At 53.7% G+C, this 21,490-nt stretch overlaps 1 protein-coding gene across 10 annotated transcripts in view; it reads left to right on the forward strand.

The window, feature by feature from the left end:
- Positions 1-21,490, forward strand: part of LOC105483405 (mitotic arrest deficient 1 like 1) — a 419,765-nt gene that overhangs the window by 69,054 nt on the left and 329,221 nt on the right. For all 10 annotated transcript variants that reach the window (XM_011744271.2, XM_071095438.1, XM_011744266.2 and 7 more), the window contains exon 11: positions 16,791-16,877. In XM_011744271.2, coding sequence (XP_011742573.2) covers positions 16,791-16,877 — 87 coding nt within the window. The remainder of the gene's footprint in view (positions 1-16,790; positions 16,878-21,490) is intronic.

Below are 21,490 nucleotides of genomic sequence, written 5' to 3' on the forward strand. Positions count from 1 at the left end.
CCTGGGGGCTGGTCATGCCACGTACACAGACCCGCCTTGTCAGTGGGGCTGTGGCAGCATGGGGTGGCCACCCAGCCGTGGCAAGCTGCGAGCCACGTGTTGCTGTGGGCCCCCTCGGTCCTCAGGGGCACTCTGTCTCACCCTGAGCCTCCAGCCACCTTGCCCATCAGTCTGTCCCTGCACCTCTGGGGGATGGGGAGTCTGCCACCTACCAAAGCACCCATTTTTCCCACCCCTTCCATTCTGTTGAGCTGAGACACGTGTTTTGGTTGTTTCGTGCTGTGGACACCTCCTTGGTTTACAGTGAAACGCGGCGCAGAGTCCCCTCTCCCCTGGACCACGTTTCCCCATGGCTCCCTGCTGTGCATGGCTGCTTCGTCCCGCTCTGCAGAGGGTGGTCCTGGTGGCTGGAGCGCAGCAGGCAGCAGCATCCTCCTGTGGGTAATTTGCGTCCCAGAGTGTGACTGTGGGTTCGTGCTGATGGCTCAGGCGTCCCCTGAGCCTGGACACTGAAGTGTGCAGATTGAGGTGTGTCGCTGGACGAGTTGTGACAAGTGGAACACACGCGTTTGTTCAGATAACACACTTTTATCACTCCAGAGTTCCCTGGGTTCCCCCAGTCCAGCCCTTCATCCCCTGGCAGCTGTAGCTTAGCCTTGCTTGTTATAGAACTTCCTATAAATTCTTCCCTTGCTATTTTTTTTTTTTTGAGGTGGAGTCTCGCTTTGTCACCCAGGCTGGAGTGCAATGATGTGATGATCTCGGCTTACTGCAACCTCCGCCTCCCAGGTTCAAGCGATTCTCCTGCCTCAGCCTCCTGAATAGCTGGGATTATAGGCATGAGCCACTGCGCCCAGCCATATTTGTCTCGCCCACTTCTTATTTCATTGAATCTGTGCTCAGATATCACCTTTCCCGAGCGCCCTTTCCTGGCCCTCCCAGGTGACCGTACCCCCTTCCCTCAGCCTCAGGCTTTCCACTCTCCTCCGGATCCGGTCACTGGATCACGCCACTGTCACCTCCTCTGGGCCTCGGGGATGTCGCCTGCCCACTCTTGTCATCATAGCTGGCCACCTCAGCGAGCCACTCAGCTCTGGCCGCAAAGGACTCCTCCTGTTTGTCCGTGCAGTGTCCTTGCTGGGCACACAGGAAATGCTCAGTTAGGTTTGTTCTCTGGATGCAGATTCTGCAGGCGTCTTCATAGGTTGTGCTGACGGATCAGGTGCACGCTTCCACCATATGTTTCTACAATTGATTTTTTTGGTGCAACTGTCAAAACATTTATTTTTCCTATACCACCCCCCTCCCCCCCTCATTTTTTCTGCTCCTCAGTGTGGCTCTGTCACTTAACACATTTGGTGTCTCCGTTCGATGTGATCTAAAAACTGATAGGCATGCCGTCTGCCCCTGCTCGGGTGATGGGCGTGGGCACCAGGAACCGTCACAGGGGTCCAGGGTTTCCAACTGATTGCTGGGTGCCCTCAGTGCAGAGTCCCTGCAGGAGGGTCGAATTGCCCATTTCATAGACCAGAAAACAGTCTCACCTGGGCCCTTCACCTGGCTGCCTCCAGAGTGCGGGCTTTCTGCTGTGCCTGACTGTTCTCTTGCCTCTCCCATTCCTTTGCATCAGTCGGCACTCTTTGGAACAGTGCCTGAGGATGTTAGAATCAACTTACGTCTCCTCTGGAATGAGGCCAGTGGATAGAGAAGTGTTTATTTCTAATCATATAGTCTCTGTTTATACAGCAGTTCGTTGTACAAGTAACCTATTGAGAAGGACGTAGGCATTTGCACACATCCGGTTCTCAGTGAGTCCATGCTGGAACGGAGACTGTAACTGTTCCCATTTTCCTGAGGAGGGGTTGAGGTTTGGAGAAGTTGACTGGTTGGTCAGGGTCACAGATTTGCAATGAATGGACTTAGAGTTGAGTGCTTGACTGAGACTTCAGACCTAAGGTGTTCACTCTGCTGCCTCTTTGTGCTTTGGATGGTTTGCAGAACCTGCTTTTTGAAAACAAGACTATGTGCACGTTTCTGTTCCCAGTAGTTCTTGGCATGGATAAGGGTGATGCTTTGTGTCAGATTTCGCATGGTGAGGAGGGGGTAACTCTGAGAGGAGCCAGGCCCAGGCTGCCTCCAGGGCGACCAGTGCTCCCCAGGCTTGCCCAGAAGAGTGCTGATTCCTGCTGCACGGCAGCTCTCATGACCAGCATGCTCTTCTCCATTTGTTTTTAAAGTTTAAAATGCGTTATACATAGAAGAGTGTGCTTCTGTGGCTCACGCCTGTAACCTTAGCACTTTGGGAGGCCAAGTCGGGCGGATCACGAGGTCAGGAGTTCGAGACCAGCCTGGCCAACATGGTGAAACCCTGTCTCTACTAAAGATACAAAAAATTAGCCAGGCGTGGTGGCGTGTGCCTGTAATCCCATCTACTCAGGAGGCTGAGGCAGGAGAATTGCTTAAACCCAGCAGGTGGAGGTTACAGTGAGCCGAGATCATGCCACTGCACTCTAGCCTGGGCAAAGGAGTGAGACTCCGTCTCATAAAACAAAAACAAAAACAAAAAACAAGGAATGCGTACTGTCGTCTGTGTGCCCATTCTCAAGAAAAAGGAAAGTTTCTTTGAAAACGTGGGGACCTTCCCAGTTCCCACACCCCCAGAGCAAGCCCCTGGGTTCTGTGATCACTCCCGAGTTTTGTAAACACTGCGGGCGCTCACTCAGTCCTGCTCCCTGGAGGCCTTGGCCGCCCGTCCTTAATGTGCCGGTCTGTGCCTGTTGCATGTCATCGTAATTACATAATTTAATTAAATATGGAAGCTGATGAAAAATAATTATGTGTAGAGCAATGTTCCTGTGAAGACAAAGCTGAATGCTTTGCAAAGTCCCGAAGGAAAATTGCTGAAAGGTTGCCATTGAATAAAGCAAATCGTGAAAGATGACGAGGAACAGTTGTAAGGTCTAGGAAGATTACAGGGATCCAGTTTAGAGGAACAACTAACAATCAGGAGCTGACACTCAGCAGCTCACAAACACGACTGTCATGTGTCGTGGACGTGGTTCATGCAAAAAAAAAAAAAAAAAAAAAAAAGATGAAACTCCAAATAATGGATTCATGTTTGAAGAAAAAGTTTGCAGCTTGGAAAATAATTGTGTGTTTTTATGTTTTAAGTTGAAATCTTTGAGATACACGCATCATTTGATTCCTCACTGAGCCACCTTCTGGGATCCATTACCGTCTTGATTCTGGATAGGAAACTTTGCACTGATAGATTGCTGCCCTGTTTATAATGCAAATTATTTGCATTGTTATGCATAGCTGAGCGTCACTTAGGAATGATAGAATTGTTTTGTTACAAATGGTTATAATTAGATTTCTCTGCATTAATTTGTTTTGGGAATTATTTTTCTTTTTATAAAATTTTTATGTAGTACCTGATTCTGCAACGTAAGGTTGCAATACTAGGCTTTGAAAATTAAGTGTTGAGGCCGGGCGCGGTGGCTCAAGCCTGTAATCCCAGCACTTTGGGAGGCCGAGACAGGTGGATCACGAGGTCAGGAGAGGGAGACCATCCTGGCTAACACGGTGAAACCCTGTCTCTACTAAAAAATACAAAAAACTAGCCAGGCGAGGTGGCGGGCGCCTGTAGTCCCAGCTACTGGGGAGGCTGAGGCAGGAGAATGGCGTAAACCCGGGAGGCGGAGCTTGCAGTGAGCTGAGATCTGGCCACTGCACTCCAGCCTGGACGACAGAGCCAGACTCCGTCTCAAAAAAAAAAAAAAAAAAAAAAAAGAAAATTATGTGTTGAACAGCTATTATATTTTCTTGGTACAAAATATTGAAAACATTCAAAAAGTATCCAGTGGCTAGCTCGCATGGTAGTGGGTACCTGTAATCCCAGCTACTCTGGAGGCTGAGGCAGGAGAAGTGCTCGAACCTGGGGGGTGGAGATTACAGTGAGCTGAGGTCATGTCACTGCACTCCAGCCTGGGTGACACAGCGAGCCTCTATCTCAAAAAAAAAAAAAAAAAAAAAAGTATTCAGTGGCAAGCCTCTGCCATGTTCTTGTTCTTCTCCAGCAGAAGGCCATTGTTATTTTCTTGTTTATCTTTTATATGTATGTAGTTTTTTGAGACAGGGTATCATTCCGTCACCCAGGCTAGAGTGCAGTGCGCGATCATAGCTCACTGTAGCCTCTGCCTCCCAGGCTCAAGTGATCCTCCTGCCTCAGCCTCCTTAGTAGCTGGGACTATAGCACACCCCACCACGCCTGGATAATTTTTGTATTTTTTTTTGCAGAGACAGGGTTTTACCATGTTGCCCAGGCTGGTCTCAAATTCCTGGGCTCAAGCAATCCACCCGCCTTTGCCTCCCAAAGTGCTGGGATTCCAGGTGTGAGCCACGGCAGCCGGCCAGACTTCTTTTGTGCAAAATTGAATTAACGCAGCCATGCAGGTTTTGACTTTTCTGCACATGGTGGCATAGCATACTTATAATACGCCTCTTGTATCTCTCTTCGGCAATGCCTTTTTGGTGATCTTTTATGTTAATATAGGAAACGATGTGTTTTTTCCCTCTTACACAGGTTCCATTGTATGGATAGACTGTAACATTTAACCTGTTATACCGAACTTTTAATCCAGTGGTCTGAGTTCAGTAGAATGACTTGCGTAGCATTTAGTTGGATGGTTACTGTTCTGGAATGATATTATTTTTTTTTGTTCTTTCTCCTAATATTTATTGAAAACATATTATTGGGCCAGTGGAAAAAACAGAACAAAGTAGAAAACAGTCGTGTGCCTTTCTGGAGCCTGCATTCCTGTGGAGGGGAAAAGACACTAGAGAAGCTGGTAGAAAGATGCAGGATCTCAGCTGGTGGTGGTCTGTGGAGGAGGAGAGCACCAGGAGGAGCGGCCGGGAGCCAGGGCTCAGGTGACATTCCAGTGAAGACTCGAACAAATGAAAAGGGGGCAGACCACGTGGGCATCTAGGGGTGCGGTGTTCTTGAAGAGGGCTGTGCAGAGGCCCTGAGGTGGGAGTGTGGCTCCCGTCGTGGGGGGTTTTGAGGCAGTGATGTGGAGAAACAGATGCCTCCTGCACCCCTGTCCTGCCCAGGCAGTGTGTGGGACCCACGTGCCCGTAGGAAGGTGGTTGCTGTCTGTGGGGGGGCATCACAGTGTGACGAGGGTTTGCTGCTGCGTGGGCCTTTGGGCTTTCGGATGGGGCTGGAGAGAAGTGGTGGAGCAGCCAGGCCTGAGACCACACCATTCCTGGGTCCCTTTCCGTGGGGTAAGAGTGACCTTCCTTCTGCTTGGAAGAGTGTGAGTGGCATCGTCTGCCATGTGGCCAAGGTGTCATGGAGAGGCCCAGTCTCTTGGTGAGAGGGACTGGTGCCCTGTGTGAGTCCTCTGACCTGGGCTTACTCTGGTCTTGGGACCAGAGAGCCTGAGCTCCAGCTCAGTGGCCTCAGGCTGGGTGCAGCAGGTAGAGCCTCGGGCAGGTGGCTCCTGCGGAACCTGACCCAGGGCCAGGTGCGACACAGCATGGCATTAGTCCCCTGTCTTTAGGAAAACACCAGCTGCTCCTCCCGTGTTCTGGGGACATGCATCCCTCCCAACCTGGCGGCCCCACCTTTCCACACAATTACGTTGCGTCAGCCAGAAAAATCTGGCTGACATGACGCCCTCTTGCCCTTGTGACTTTGCAGTTGTGAATGCCGATTGTCCTTTGGTTTGTAGCACTGAGGTTTTGCTGTCTAATGTATTTTTATTCCTATTTCTGCATTCTATTCGCAAAACAAGCCCTGTAGAGAGAGCCTGTGTCGCTTGGGTTGTGTTCCCCGCCTGCCACAGGGCTCTGGCTGGAGCCCCAGCCTCAGCAGTTTTGGACCGTGCTCCCAGGCCCTGTGAATTTCTATTCTTTGGAAGCTTGAGGTGTCTTGTTTGTTAATTAGTTTGATGGCTGTTGCCGTTTCATTCATTTTCCACCTCGGAGTCCTCTGGATCTCCAGTTTTTCAGACTCAGTGAAACTGGCACTATCTGCCGTTAGCCCCAAAATAGCCGTGGCTTGGGCTGGAGCTGCTCTCACCTCGGAAAGAAAGCAGTGGGCCGGACTCCCCACAGCCCTCTGCCGCTCTGCGTGCAGCTGGGCTTGAGTCAAAATTCAGCTGCAGAAAAAACAAAGACTTTCTTCCCCTTGAAAACCCACCAGTTAGAATTAAAAAGGTTTCGCAGCTGAAGCTCGCGTTTGCAGCAGCAGATGTCACAGGCTCCACTGCAGTTGGAGCTGTCACTGCCCTGTCATTGCCGAGCTAAGGCTCCTGAGGCCTCTGAATGCCTTCCACTTTGTAGTCGGCGAAGCGCGGGTTTCAGAACGGACTGTCGGGAGTTGTTCTTAGGCCATAATGATACTTGGCACGGCTCCTCCTGGTTACGAGCACTTAGCTAATCCCCAGAGCACCCTCGGTAAACATCTCTGAGTAGCTTTAACCACACACAGGTCAGGAGGCTTCTGGAAAATAAACACTCTTCCTGCCAGTTGGAGGTGTTGGGGCTCTGGTCTTGGATTTGATATGTGGCGAAGGCTGCAATTGTTTACTAAGCCTTCATGATTCAACAGCTCTTCAAGAACTTTCCCCTGTTCTTGTAGGAGCTCATGACAGGCAGTGGTGGTGGAGCTCCGGCCCTCTCTTCCCACAGGCGCAAGCCCTGTTCCTGAGTCCCAGGGCTTCTCGAGAGGTGTCTGCCCTCCTCTTCCAGACACCCTCTGCCCTGTGTCCCGGGGCCCTGGGCCTGTGCTGTGCTGTGCTGAGGAGAGACTGCAGGGGACCGGCTCCCCACTTCTCCCAGATGGGCAGCGCCTTCCGTGTCGGGAGCTTGCTGTGCTGCTTTTCACTTCTCCGTCTCTCTTAGTTTTTGCGGGTTCTTACGCATGTGAGGCGTGGACTCACACGGTGGGGAACTCAAATCATAACATGAAGGGGAAGAGCCCTCTAAGTGCTGTGATTTGTTCTGTCATCGCCCCTTCCTGATCACGGTGACCTGCACTCCGGGAGCGACCACGGTGACCTGCACTGCCAGAGCGGCCACGGTGACCTGCACTCCCGGAGCGGTCACGGTGACCTGCACTCCCGGAGTGGTGAGTGGAGCAGGCCTGCCCACAGCCGTGTTCCCATTGCCTTGTTATTACTGACTTCTATTTTTAAAATATTGTATTACTTAGTACTGTTTGGAAGATGTTCCAGTATATATCAAATTATCAAAAGTCCATAGCCTTGTCTTACACAGTAGCCAAAGCCACTTAGGCAGTTTCAGGTGTTTGAGTTTCCAGAATTCTTGTGATGACATTTGTAGGATTCTTCTTTTAGACTTGAACCAAATTCTGTAACCCAATATTTGTCCTTCAGATTGACAGAGAGCAGCAGGCAGTGTTTTCTCCGTCACGGGTGTGGTGGGTGGCATCCTGGTGGCATAAAGCATTGCCTTTGGTAACTTGCCCGGAAGGCTGTAGGGTTATTTTCCACTTAGATTTTCCCCGATTTCTTTTCTTTTCTTTTCTTTTTTCTTTTCTTTTCTTTTCTTTTTTGAGATGGAGTCTTGCTCTTGTCGTGCGGGCCAGAGTGCAATAGCGTGCTCTCAGCTCACTGCAACCTCCGCCTCCTGGGTTCAAGCAATTCTCCTGCCTCAGCCTCCTGAGTAGGTGGGATTACAGGAACCTGCCACCACACCCGGCTAATTTTATGTGTTTTTAGTAGAGACAGGATTTCACCATGTTGGCCAGGCTGGTCTCGAACTCCTGACCTCAGGTGAACTGCCTGGCACAGCCTCCCAAAGTGCTGGCATTATAGGCGTGAACCGCCGCGCCCGGCCTCCGCTCTCTATGCAGATGGTTGGTAGTTCCAGAAGTAGTGGTGTGTAAGAATCACCAGGGAACTTGTGTGCAGCCCCTGAGCCCCGCTTTCAGGGGTCTTGATTCAGTGGGGTGGGATGGGGTGGGGCGGGGTGGTGCAGGCTGGAGTTGCCGCAGATGACTCTTGTGCAGGTGGTCCATGCCGTTAGGCCGACCTCATGACGCCACACACTGTGAAACCATGCGTCCATGGCCCTTGCAACACACGCCGTGAAACCATGCGCCCACTCCCCTCACCACACACACACACACACACACTCGCCGTGAAACCATGCGCCCACTCCCCTCACCACACACACACACACACACACACACACTCGCCGTGAAACCATGCGCCCACTCCCCTCACCACACACACACACACACACTCGCTGTGAAACCATGCGCCCACTCCCCTCACCACACACACACACACACACACTCGCCGTGAAACCATGCGCCCACTCCCCTCACCACACACACACACACACACACACACTCGCCGTGAAACCATGCGCCCACTCCCCTCACCACACACACACACACACACACTCGCCGTGAAACCATGTGCCCACTCCCCTCACCACACACACACACACACACACTCGCCGTGAAACCATGCGCCCACTCCCCTCACCACACACACACACACACACACACACACACACACACTTGCCGTGAAACCATGCGCCCACTCCCCTCACCACACACACACACACACTCGCCGTGAAACCATGCGCCCACTCCCCTCACCACACACACACACACACTCGCCGTGAAACCATGTGCCCACTCCCCTCACCACACACACACACACACACACACTCGCCGTGAAACCATGTGCCCACTCCCCTCACCACACACACACACACACACACACTTGCCGTGAAACCATGCGCCCACTCCCCTCACCACACACACACACACACACACATGCAGTGAAACCATGTGCCCACTCCCCCACCACACACACACACACACGCAGTGAAACCATGTGCCCACTCCCCTCACCACACACACACACACACACACTCGCCGTGAAACCATGCGCCCACTCCCCTCACCACACACACACACACACTCGCCGTGAAAACCATGCGCCCACTCCCCTCACCACACACACACACACACACACACACTCGCCGTGAAACCATGTGCCCACTCCCCTCACCACACACACACACACACACGCAGTGAAACCATGTGCCCACTCCCCTCACCACACACACACACACACGCAGTGAAACCATGTGCCCACTCCCCTCACCACACACACACACACACACACGCAGTGAAACCATGTGCCCACTCCCCTCACCACACACACACACACACACACACACACGCCGTGAAACCATGCTCCCGCTGTCCTGGCTAGAGCCAAGCACATCCTTGTGTGTCCTGTGCTTTTTGCTGTCTGCGGCAACTGCCTGACCACCTTTTTGCCCAGCATCAGCTTTAATGGGTGTTCCGTGCTCCGTGTTATGGCTATGAGGACTTGCTGATTTTTTTTTTTTTTTTATTGTTAAGCTTTTTTATAAATTAAAAACTATGAGATGGAGAAAGTTAGTTGGTTCAGCCACTGTGGAAAACAGTCTGTGGTGGTTCTCAGAAAAGCCAAAAATGGAATGCTCCATCAGTGCCACTTCTGTGTATCCACCCGAGATGATTAAAAGCAGCGTTTTGAACAGACATTGGCACACCCATGTTAGTAGCAGCTTTATTCACAATAGCCAAAAGGTGAAAGCAGCCCAGGTGTCCACCGACAGGCGAATGGATACGTGTGAAGCCACGCAATGGAGTATTACTCAGCCTTCAAAAGGAAGGAGAGTCTGCCACATGCTGTAACGTGGATGAGCCTTGAGGACATAATGCCAAGTAGAATGAGCCCGTCACAGAGAAATGCTGTGCGGCTCCACCCGTGTGGCTGGAGTGATCGCATTCTTAGAGACGGAAGGTAGCATGGAGGTGGCCGGGGCTGGGAGCAGAGGGACTACAGGAGTTCCTGTTTAATGGGACAAGGTTTCAGTTTTGCCAAATTAAGAGTTCTGGGGATGGATGTGGTGCTGGTTGCCCAATAATGGGAATATGCTTAACACGACATAACTGGGGACTTAAAAATGGTTAAGATGGTATATTTTATGTTAAGTGTATTTTAGCACAATTAAAAACATTCTTACATGGTGGCAGGATGATGCCACCTTGGCCAGGCGTGGTCCCTGTCTTGGGTTTCCTCGGGATACCCTCTTGGAAGAGCGTGGCAGGTCGGGGCTGAGGACCCCCCTTTGCTTGCTCTCTTAGCCTCATCCTTTTGGAAGGTCTGGTGTTCCTGAGGTAGCAAAGCTTCTTGCCAGGTCACAGAAGCCCCACGCTAGAGGAGCGGCTCTCTGGCTCCCAGGCTACTTCTCCGCGCAAGCCTCTCTGAGAGCTCGCAGTCCACACCTGTGGCCTCTTCCACGTGCCCAGAGCCTCCTGGGCTCCTCCTCCCCACCCCAGCTGGTTCAAGGGTATGTCCTTTACTCCAGATGATGGCCTCCGTCCTTCTCCACGGACTGCTGTTAATGTGAGAAGAGGGCGCCGGGATGCTTCCTGTACAGTTCAGGAGGTGACCTCCTGCCCGGTTTGATCAGATTCCACCTTATTCTTGACGGGACCTCCCTCGTGGCCTCAGAAATGTCCACGTGTTGGCAAAACCACCTCGTCTTTTCTTTTTCTCATATGGAGTGCTCTGAAACCATTGCCTTAAACCCCTTCTGTTTTACTAACTAAAGCTTACACTTCATCCCCAGAGAGCACATTTTCTTTTATTTATTTTCCGTTTATGTATTTTATACATAATATTTTACATATTTACGGGGTACCTGTGATATTTTCTTACACGCATAGAATGTGGAGCGGGCAAGTGCAGGGTATTTGGGGCGACCATCACTTTGAGTATTTGTCATTTCCATGTATTGGGAGAAGTTCTGCTTTTCTTCTAGCTACTTTGAATTGTACAAGACATTGTTAGCTCTAGTCACCCCACTCTTCTGTGGAGCAACTGAATCTATGCCTTTCATCTCACTGTACGTTCGCACCCGTTAACTCACCTCTCTCCATCTGGCCTTCCACTCACCCAGCCCTGCCCGTCCACTATACCTCTCATTCTACTCTCTGCCTTTGGGAGGGGAATTTCCACAGCTCCCATGAGTGAAGACATGTAGAGTTTCTTTCTGTTCCTGGGGATTTCACCTGATGTGGTGACTTCCCATTCCAGCTACGTTGTTACAAATGACAGCCTCCCTCCCTCCCTCCCTCCCTTTTCTTTTCTTTCCTTCCTTCCTTCCTTCCTTCCTTCCTTCCTTCCTTCCTTCCTTCCTTCCTTCCTTCCTTCCTTCCTTCCTTCCTTTCTTTCTTTCTTTCTCTCTGTCTCTCTGTCTCTCTGTCTCTCTGTCTCTCTCTCTCTCTCTCTCTCTCTCTCTCTCTCTTTCTCTCTCTCTCTTGCTTGCTTGTCTTGCTTTGTTGCTAGGCTGGAGTACAGTGGTGTGATCTTGGCTCACTGCAATCTCTGACTCTCTGGTTCAAGCAATTCTCCTGCCTCAGCCTCCTGAGTAACTGGGATTACAGGCATGTGCCACCATGCCCAGCTAATTTTTGTATTTTTAGTAGAGATGGGGTTTCACCATGTTGGCCAGGCTGGTCTTGAACTCCTGACCTCAGGTGATCCACCCTCCTCGGCCTCCCAGAGTGCTGGGATTACAGGCGTGAGCCACCGCGCCCATAGCTCTTGTTGTTTCTTTTGGTCGGATGGCATTCCATTGTGTGCACATCCGCATTTCTTTATCCATTCCTCTGTCACTGGACACAGGTTAATTCCGCAGCGTTGCCGTCTTTGCTGCGATAAATATGGGAGTGCAGGTATCTTTTTGATACAGTGATTTCCTTTGAGTAAATACCCCGTTGTGGGATTGCTGGATCATAGGGTGTCGTTCTGTTTTCAGCTTTTTGAGAAATCTCCATTCTGGGTTCCATAGTGGTGGTACTAATTTACATTCCCTCCAACAGCAGCTGAGAGTTCCCGTTCCTCTGCATCCTCACCAGCATCTGTGTGTGTGTTTGGTCTTTTTCATAGCCATTTGAAGCTGGGGTAAGGTGGTATCTCATTGTGGTTTTGATTTACATTTCCCCGATGATTAGTGATGTTGAGCATTTTTTCATACACCTGTTGGCCATTTGCATGTCGTCCTTTGAGAAATGTGCCCTTTGCCTACTTTTTCATGGGACTATTTATGTTTTTCAATTGTTGTTATTTGAGTTCTTTTTGAGTTGTATTTTGGATGTTAGTCCCTTACTGGCCGAACAGTTGACAGATATTTTCCCGCATTCAGGAGGCTGTCTCTTCAGTCTCTTGTTTTCTTGGATGGGCAGAAGCTTATTACTTTGATATAGTCCTGTTTGTCTATTTTTGTTTTTGTTGCCTGTGCTTTTGAGGTCTTAGCTATAAAAACTTTGCCTAGACCAATGAGTGTTTTCCTTGTTTTCTTTAGTAATTTTATATTTTCGGGTCTGAGGTTTTAGCCTGTAATTGATCTCCAGTTGGTGTTTGTATATGGGGAGCACATTTTCTTTTGATGACACTGCCGAACCAAGGGTATACTTTTAACATGTTGGTTGATGATTATACTTGAAGCGTGTTCTCCTCATGTCCACGGCGACATCCAGACACCGCCTCCAGGGTGCATGTCCTCTCCTGGCCTCGCAATGCCAGTGTGAAAATGGGCTTGGATTGCACACCCTTAAAACATCCTCCCTGTCCCTTCCACGTCCATCAAGTTAACAGTGCAGGGGTTGTCAGGTAACAGTGCACTATGCCTGTGCCCTGGGGTTTTGGAAATGAGCCTTAGGAAGCCCAGCGAAGCAGGTAGAGGGTTCAGCCTGGAGGGGTCAGGGCTGGGGCTGAGACCCAGGTTTTCTCCCGCGGGTCCATCTCCTTTTCCTTTAAGGATTTCCTGGCCTTCCCTCTGTCTCTTCAAGTAGAGTAGACTGGTCCCATGTGACGTTCTTGAACGCTGTCATCGAGCTCACTGTGCTTGTGCTTTTGAGTGGAAGCTGAACCCTGGTCATGAGCAAGAATGGCCAGACAGTGCTCACGAGGCTTGGTTTAGCCAAAGTAGTGACTGCGGGTTTTTCAGTGCAAGAGGCTGTGAAGGGAGGAATTCCTCCTGGTGCCCCTGTGCCCTCCAGCGGCTTCTGCCCATGGGAGGTGTTGGGCACACCACCCCTGTGGTTGGAGGGCTCTGGAATAGCAAGCCCTGCAGCTTCAGTCCTCCCTGTGATAGGGGCCTGGTCGCATGGGGACTGAGAGGCGGCACCAGGGATCTGGGGGCCTAGGGATGTGGCCAGCGAGTATCCAGGCTGAGAGCCCATCACGTGTCAGTGCTCTTGAGGGCTGGGGTCTGTGTGGGGCCATCCGCCGAAGGCGCCAGCCTTCTTCCTCAGGACAAGCCGAGCTCTCTGTTCCTGCCTGGGGCAGGACCAGCCCCAGGACACACCCCCTCAGGCAGGAGGAGCCACCTGGAAGCAGCCTCCTGCGGAGTCTGTGGGAATGTGGAGCCAGCCTGCTCCCTGGGTGGTTGAGATGGATGCCCCCAGGCTTCAGAGTACTCAGGTTTCTGATGTGGCCCATCCATGCCAGAATGAGGAGTTGACCCCAATGACATGAGACAGAGGCCTTCCTGGGTGTCGTCTGTGGGAGCCCAGCACTTCAGAAGAGGGCTGTGTCACTCTCACTTTCCAGTTTGTTTGAACCCGTCCCATTTCTCCCTCATTGCTAAATGGTTGTATTTATCATGGTCTTGGCGTCACTGGGAATTGCAGAGCGTGGTTAGCAGAGCCTGGCCCTCCGAGATCTTACCCAGCTCCCAGCTTTGCTGAGTGGGTTCGTGCTTTGGGGCAAGAAGCTTGTTTCTAAATCGGTGTCGGATGCTCCCGACTCTGCCTCCTGCTCTGTAGGCTGCAGGGAGGCTTCCCCACAGAGGGAGATAGCAGGCAGTGTGCCCTCTGGTGAGAGAGAGCCATCCCAGCTGGGAGAACCCTGGGGCCTGGTCCTGCCTGACAGATGCCTCTCCACTGGCCTCCTGCTGTTTCAGGTCCAGTGATGGGGCCCTGAGAGGTGTGAGGTGGGTGGTCTTGGCTGTGTAGGCGGAGCCTGTAGCCTGCCGCCTGTGACCACCCTACCTGCTGCTGGTTCTGGGCAAAGGGGCTGGGGGGCGCCACTGCAGATGTGGACATACGCGATTTTTATTTATTTGTAAATAAATTCTTCCCACCGAGTTAGTGAAAATGTATAGGCCCTTTGACTAATGCAAAACAACTTAAATATCTCATTCAAATGTTTCAGAAAAAATATCTCTTGGCTTGGAAAGGTTTCCTTACTTTTTTTTTTTTTTTTTTTTTTGAGACAGAGTCTCGCTCTGTCACCCAGGTTGGAGCCCAGTGACCGGATCTCGGCTCACTGCAAGCTCCGCCTCCCGGGTTTACACCATTCTCCTGCCTCAGCCTCCCGAGTAGCTGGGACTACAGGTGCACGCCACCTCGCCCGGCTAGTTTTTTGTATTTTTTTTTTTTGAGACAGAGTCTCGCTCTGTCGCCCAGGCTGGAGTGATGGCAGGATCTCAGCTCACTGCAAGCTCCGCCTCCCAGGTTCCCGCCATTTTCCTGCCTCAGCCTCCCAAGTAGCTGGGACTATAGGCGCCGCCACCTCGCCCGGCTAATTTTTTGTATTTTTAGTAGAGACGGGGTTTCACCGTGTTAGGCAGGATGGTCTCGATCTCCTGACCTTGTGATCCACCCGTCTCGGCCTCCCAAAGTGCTGGGATTACAGGCGTGAGCCACCGTGCCCGGCCTAGTTTTTTGTATTTTTAGTAGAGATGGGGTTTCACCGTGTTAGCCACGATGGTCTCGATCTCCTGACCTCGTGATCCGCCCATCTCGGCCTCCCAGAGTGCTGGGATTACAGGCTTGAGCCACCGCGCCCAGCCTGGTTTCCTTACTTTTGTACTGATATTTTTAACTCCCCGAGGTTGGAAGCTTTGGGAAACTCTGGAGAGAATGGTAACGGCGTTCAAGGCCAGCTCCACCTTTCATCTCCCTCATAGAGTTCAGTTTCTCTTCCAAGACCTTTCAGTCATAAATGGTTTTTCCACGGAGCTGCTTTCTAACCCCGGTTTACCTGTGTGTGGGAGGACAGATGGGGTCTCCCTGGTGCCAGCTACTCCTTCTGCACCCATCGCTATCCCCACTAGACGCCCAGCAAGGGGCCTGTTCCTTGGGTGGGCAGAGGAGACCTCTCTGAGGGGACCTGGAAGAGAGAAGGCCATGGTGTACTCTGTGTGAAGAGGCTGTGGTCAGAGGGAGGGCTTAGGACTGTCCTTGGGTGTGTGTGAGGGCTCAGGGCCTGGGCCAGGCTGCAGGACATCTGCTCACAGGCTCTTGGTAGCTTCGTTCCAGAGATGGAAGATGCCCCAGAAACTCAAAACTAATGCTGAGCAAGGCGGGCTCCAGTTGTCCTCCATGTCCTGCAAAACAGGCATGGGATGGTGAGGGGCGCGGGGGTGGCCAGAGGCTTTATAAGGAAGTGGCTCTTTCTCTGTGTTTGGAGGAGGAGCTGGGCGCTGGAAGCCCAGGGGAGGGGCTGTGTGAGCACTGGATGAGCTGATGCAGGGTTTCGGGGCCCCATGGGCAGGGTGCTAAGTGACAGGAAACGTCAGTGGCTGTCTCAGGGCAGAGGGCCGGGCCCAGCGCGTGAGGTTTGCAGCGTGCGCGTTTTAGTCAACAGGATGGCTTCTGTTAGGGGTCCGTGGTTGCAGTGTGCCTCTGCGTGGCTCTGGCTGACTCGCAGAGAGGAGTTCCCTGGCAAGCTGCTGGGAGGGTGTGCCCAGGATCCACCCGAGGCTGCTCTGGGGGCCTGGCTGACAGAGTGACTGGGACCTCTCCTTCCAGGGGTGCAGGTAGCCTCGTTGGCCAATGTTGGGGTCCCCGTTGCTCATTCAGTGGTGCAGTACCAGCTCCTTGAGTGGGGCTGGGCGGGGCTGTCACAGCATTGCCCGGCACCTGCTTTCTGTGTGGACCTGCGCTTGGTCCATGACAGGTGAAGAGAAGAACGAGGATGGGGCCTTGGGCCCGGGCTCACATGCCACTTGCTCAGTCTAGCCAGGGAGCCTTGGCTTTGTGCCCCAGGTTGTGAGGCTGGGAACGCTCACACACCACTGGCGTAACTGCGTGCCCGGCTCAGATCCTTGCTGCGTGCTCCGGAGTCCCAGCGCTGAGTTAGAAGACATGGCTCAGGCCGCTGCTCATCATTGCGGTGCACGTTGAACTTTGAAGTGGCTGTTTCACGTTGGAGTCTGAGTTTCCTCATTTAAAAAATGGAAACGGTGAACAACAGGGTTCCTCGGGCATTCGCTGAGACAATCTGCAATCGTTCTGGAAAGTAGGAAGTGCTACACCTGGGATCTCTGATTTTCCTCTTGTTGTTATGTGTGGGTCGTCTGGAGAGGTGAGGAAAGGAACCTAAAACTCTAAAACTCGCTGAGCACCTCCTCTGTGCCAGGTGCCTGGTGGGTGCTTTTTAAATATGATTTCATTTCCTCTGAAGAGCGACACTGTTAGGTAGTGTCTCTGTTTCTACAGGTGAAATAAAATCGGGGCTTACTAAGGCCGTCTCCCCGACATTGCATAGGGTGGGGGCTGTGGCTGACCCGTTGTAGTGAGTGCGTGCTGCCCTGGACCCGGGTCCACAGAGTCCGCACATCCTGGGTCCCAGAGCAGCAGCTACAGAGGTTCCTTTTGGCCGTGTTTGGTGTGCAGAATCAGGTTTACTCTGGGGACAGCTGGAACTGAGTGTGCCTTCTTTATCCTGCAGGACTCCAGAAGACCTTTCCAGATTCGTGGTTGAGCTGCAGCAGAGGGAGCTTGCCTTGAAGGACAAGAACAGCGCTGTCACCAGCAGGTAGACCCGGCCGCCCAGGGCGCTTGTGGGATGTGTTTGCTTTGGAGAGCTGGGGCGAGTGAGAGTGTGTGCCCCCTGGCTCTCGGGGCACGGCGGTGCTTCACCGTGTGGGTGGCCCTGGTCTGGGATGGGAAGAGGCAGCAGGGATTTGAGGGAAGGGTTTGCCCCATGTTTCCACCATGTGCTGTGAGCCTCAGCTGAGGCACCACTGTCTGTCATTCTGACAATGTGCTAAACTGCCATGGGGTCTGGGGGTTGGCCTCCTGTTGTGGGGTCCCTCCTTGGATCAGGAGGGTTCTCGTCTTCCCAGCAGGGTGGGGCCTCCTGTGGTCTTGGGAACCAGCCCGTCCATCACTAGCGGGCCCACACTGAGTCTTCATGTCAGCGTGAATGCAGGTGTGATTGGAAGCGGCTAACTATGAATAGCAAGAGACATGCCCGTCACTCAGGAAATCCCAAGGGCTTCAGGGAACCTGGGATGACAATCAGACATGTGATTCTTCTTATCCCACACCCCGGCTCTTCTCTGGTTTCACTCGTGGCTGTGAGGGGCCATACCTCTGACATCACACACAGAGGCAAAAAGGAGAAGCCTCTTTCTTGGATCTTTCTGCACAAGGAAGCCTTTCCTAGGACCCCCACTGCCAGCAAGTGCCCCTTATGCCTCCTTGGCTAAAAAGGGGTCTTATGCCTTCCCCTGACCAGAAGATGGAGTTACCATGGGGGACTGAGCCCCGTCCGGTGGAACCCATGGGCCTGGTGGGCAGTGGGGCGGAGGGAAGGGCCGTGCAACGGGGCCGCAGGGGAGCTCTGTGCCCTGCACAGCTCACCAGGCCGTGGGTCTGTGTGGAGGGCCTGAAGCCCACCTGTTTGCCGTTGATGATCAAGCTCAGCCTCGTCCTCCTGTGGAGAGAGTGTTTTAATAATTTATTAATAGCCAGAAGGAGGTTTCTTATTTTGGGGGCTGATGTCACTTTGAAAATTGGCTTTTCGAAGCATCTGGGTGTGTTGGACATAATCATATCAATTTACTGAAAAACCTCAAATGATAAAGATTGCCTTTTGCTTTCAAAGCCACTGTCAGATGAAACAGGCATTAAAAGTGATTTGAAGTTAAAGCTTTCACATTTTACCAGGCTATCCTCATCATTTTACTTTGGAAATGAAACAGAATGAACTATTAAAGGAAAGGAAACTTGGCTATACTTTTCTCCCACCAAAGAGGGAGGTGCTTCCTGAAATTATTTGTCTTAAGAGCAGCAGCAGGCCCGTCTCTGTGTCCAGTGCCACACGGAAGGGAACGTTCCCATCTGCTGGCTGGCTGTGCTGCCTTCGCCGTGGTCACAGATGTGGATTGAGCCCATGGGGGAATTGGTTTGGGAATGGGGTCTCTGCCTCAGGGAGCAGCCTCTACAGTGGGCAGGTGGTCCTCACAATCCCAGCCGTGGCTGGCCTCTCAGGACCTGTGGGCTCCCTCTTAGAGCTGGAGCGCCTGCCCTGGGGAAGGATGAGTCTTGGGGCACCCCCATGGAAGTGCTTGGTGCTCCGTCCTCTTCTGTGAAATGGGATCTTGGGGTTGAGACGAGGTCCTTAGTACTGCTCCGGTCTGGGAGGCCAAAGGGAGAAGCTGCCCTGAAATCCTGGGTTCTCACAGGTGTTTCCCAGCTGGGTTTCATGTGTGTGTCGGTGTGCTGGCTTCCGTCCCACCTGTGGCTTACTGCCCTGTGTGGGCTTCTTCAGCCAGGGTGCAGGCTTCAGATGGGGCTGGTCACACCCCTGCCACCCACTGCCAGGAGCGCTGGAGACGCTTCCCTGAGATGGGGCAGTGTAGAGGCGCGGGAGGCCTCTGGGCGTGAGGCTGGAGTTCCCGGTCCCTCTTGCCTGCAGGGCCTGGGGAGCAGCTGGTCTGCTCCTTGCTGGTCATGTGACTTGGGCAGGCACCTGGTCCTCTCTTCATCTCTGTGAACCGAAAGGTACTGGCAGTAACGACTGGGTTGCTGTCAGGTCTGAGCCTCCTGAGCCATGCCTGGGCACTAACCGTCCCCGGGTCTCAGTGTTGCTGCTTGCTGGTGGGTGGACACTTCCCGACCAAGGCTTTCTGGGGCCTGGTGACACTGAGTGCCTGGCCCTTTTGTGCACTTCCAGGCCCAGGAAGGAGGCATACCCTAGGACAGGCGGTGCTGGCGGTGGCCACTGAGGTGTGGATGAGTCCAGTCGTGGCCTCGGCGCTTGAGTTCTGGCCTGTCCCCTGGGCTGCTGCTCTCTTAGGTGGCGGGACACTGTGTTCGTCGTGGCCTGCCATGGCGGGGTCAGGGAGCCTTGCACGGTTGAACAGCTGAGCACATTTCTACAAGTCTCTTACAGGCAGTTGGACAGAAATTCAGATGAGCGTGAAGGAGACGGCATGCAGAAGATGTAAGGCCACGGTGAGCGTGAAGGAGACGGCATGCAGAAGATGTGAGGCCACGGTGGCCCAGATCCCCGAGGGCTTTGCCAGGCGGGCCTCAGTTTAAAGTCGCTTTTGTTTGTTTCTCATTGAATGTAGCTTGTAGTCACTGAAGAAAGAGCCCTGGTCCAGCTGAGGTCACGGGTCATGAGGGCAGCTTCCGGGCATTTTCCCTTGTCTCTACAGACCGGTGGGCATGTGCTCGTGGCGACGCGTGCTCTCCTCTGCGGTTTGTACCAAGTTGGCCGTGTCCATCTCTCCTTGGTAGTGAACGCTGTTTTTGCCATCTGAGGAGCTTCTCAGGGTGCGGCTCTGCTGCCCTGTTCCTCGCTAGCCCAGTGCACGGTGCTCCTTCTCCCGGGGCAGTGCGCTGTTCCTCACTGCCCAGTGCCCGGTGCTCCCTCTCCGGGGCAGTGCTCTGTTCCTCGCCCAGTGCACGGTGCTCCCTCTCCGGGGCAGTGCCCTGTTCCTCGCTGCCCAGTGCCCGGTGCTTCCTCTCCCGGGGCAGTGCCCTGTTCCTTGCTAGCCCGGTGCCCTGTGCTCCCTCTCCGGGGCAGTGCCCTATTCCTCGTCCAGTGCCCGGTGCTCCCTCTCCAGGGCAGTGCCCTGTTCCTGACTAGCCCAGTGCCCGATGCTCCCTCTCCGGGGCAGTGCTCTCTTCCTCGCCCAGTGCCCGGTGCTTCCTCTCCCGGAGCAGTGCCCTGTTCCTTGCTAGCCTGGTGCTCGGTGCTCCCTCTCCGGGGCAGTGCCCTGTTCCTCGCTGCCCAGTGCCCGGTGCTGCCTCTCCGGGGCAGTGCCCTGTTCCTCGCTGCCCAGTGCCCGGTGCTGCCTCTCCGGGGCAGTGCCCTGTTCCTCGCTGCCCAGTGCCCGGTGCTGCCTCTCCGGGGCAGTGCCCTGTTCCTCGCTGCCCAGTGCCCGGTGCTGCCTCTCCGGGGCAGTGCCCTGTTCCTCGCTGCCCAGTGCCCGGTGCTGCCTCCCCGGGGCAGTGCCCTGTTCCTCGCTGCCCAGTGCCCGGTGCTGCCTCTCCGGGGCAGTGCCCTGTTCCTCGCTAGCCCGGTGCTCCCTCTCCGGGGCAGTGCCCTGTTCCTCACTAGCCCGGTGCCCGGTGCTGCCTCTCCAGGGCAGTGCCCTGTTCCTCGCTAGCCTGGTGCCCGGTGCTGCCTCTCCGGGGCAGTGCCCTGTTCCTCGCTAGCCCGGTGCCCAGTGCTGCCTCTCCGGGGCAGTGCCCTGTTCCTCGCTGCCCAGTGCCCGGTGCTGCCTCTCCGGGGCAGTGCCCTTTTCCTCGCTAGCCCGGTGCCCAGTGCTCCCTCTCTGGGGCAGTGCCCTGTTCCTTGCTGCCCAGGGCTCGGTGCTCCCTCTCCAGGGCAGTGCCCTGTTCCTCGCTAGCCCGGTGCCTGGTGCTCCCGTCCGGGGCAGTGCCCTGTTCCTCGCTGCCCAGTGCCCGGTGCTCCCTCTCTGGGGCAGTGCTGCTGTGACGGTGCCGCTGGCGTGGCTCGTGTGGCAGCATCTCAGAATGCTGGTGCCTCAGGCCGAGCTTCTGAAGTGACGGCTGGGTCAGTCGTGTGCCTGTTTTCAGGAGCTTGGCTTTTAGAAGATGAATGTTGCCTATCAGCCAGCGTAGCGTGCCTGTGAGCGGCCTGCATCGCGCAGTCTTGTGTCTCTTCCTGGGCGTTGTGTAACCTCCTCCTCTGCTGATCTGATGTGCGGAACAGAGCGCCCTTCCCGCAGTCGCTGTCTTGGTGACTCGGTGTTCCTTTCACCAGTGTGACACATGTCCACGTCCGTGAAGCCAGAAGCCAGCAGGTACCTCGGCAGGTCCTGTGGGTCGGGCTTCTCTGCGGAGTTCCTGCCGTTGCTGCCTTTGTTTAAGTTTGCATCAGTTTCTCTCCATAGTTACTGCAGTAGCATTCCAGCCTGTTTCAGGGAGGAGCCCGGACTCTCCCACCCAGAAGAGTTCCGATGCAGGGAAGGCAGCCAAGGGAGGGTCTGATGGGAACTTGTGGTGAAAGCCGGTGCAGGAAACAGATCATCTGGCAGTGAGCAGATGCCGAGTCGGAAGCCATCCCCTGCCTCGTTTGAGGAAGATAGAATGACACCGTATCTCGGAGTTAGCTACTGGGCCACCAACCAGCCTGGAGCCAGAAGGAATTTTCCCAGCATCGAGCTA

The sequence above is a fragment of the Macaca nemestrina genome, chromosome 4, assembly GCF_043159975.1.
Source record: "Macaca nemestrina isolate mMacNem1 chromosome 4, mMacNem.hap1, whole genome shotgun sequence".
Classification (NCBI taxonomy): Eukaryota; Metazoa; Chordata; class Mammalia; order Primates; family Cercopithecidae; genus Macaca; species Macaca nemestrina.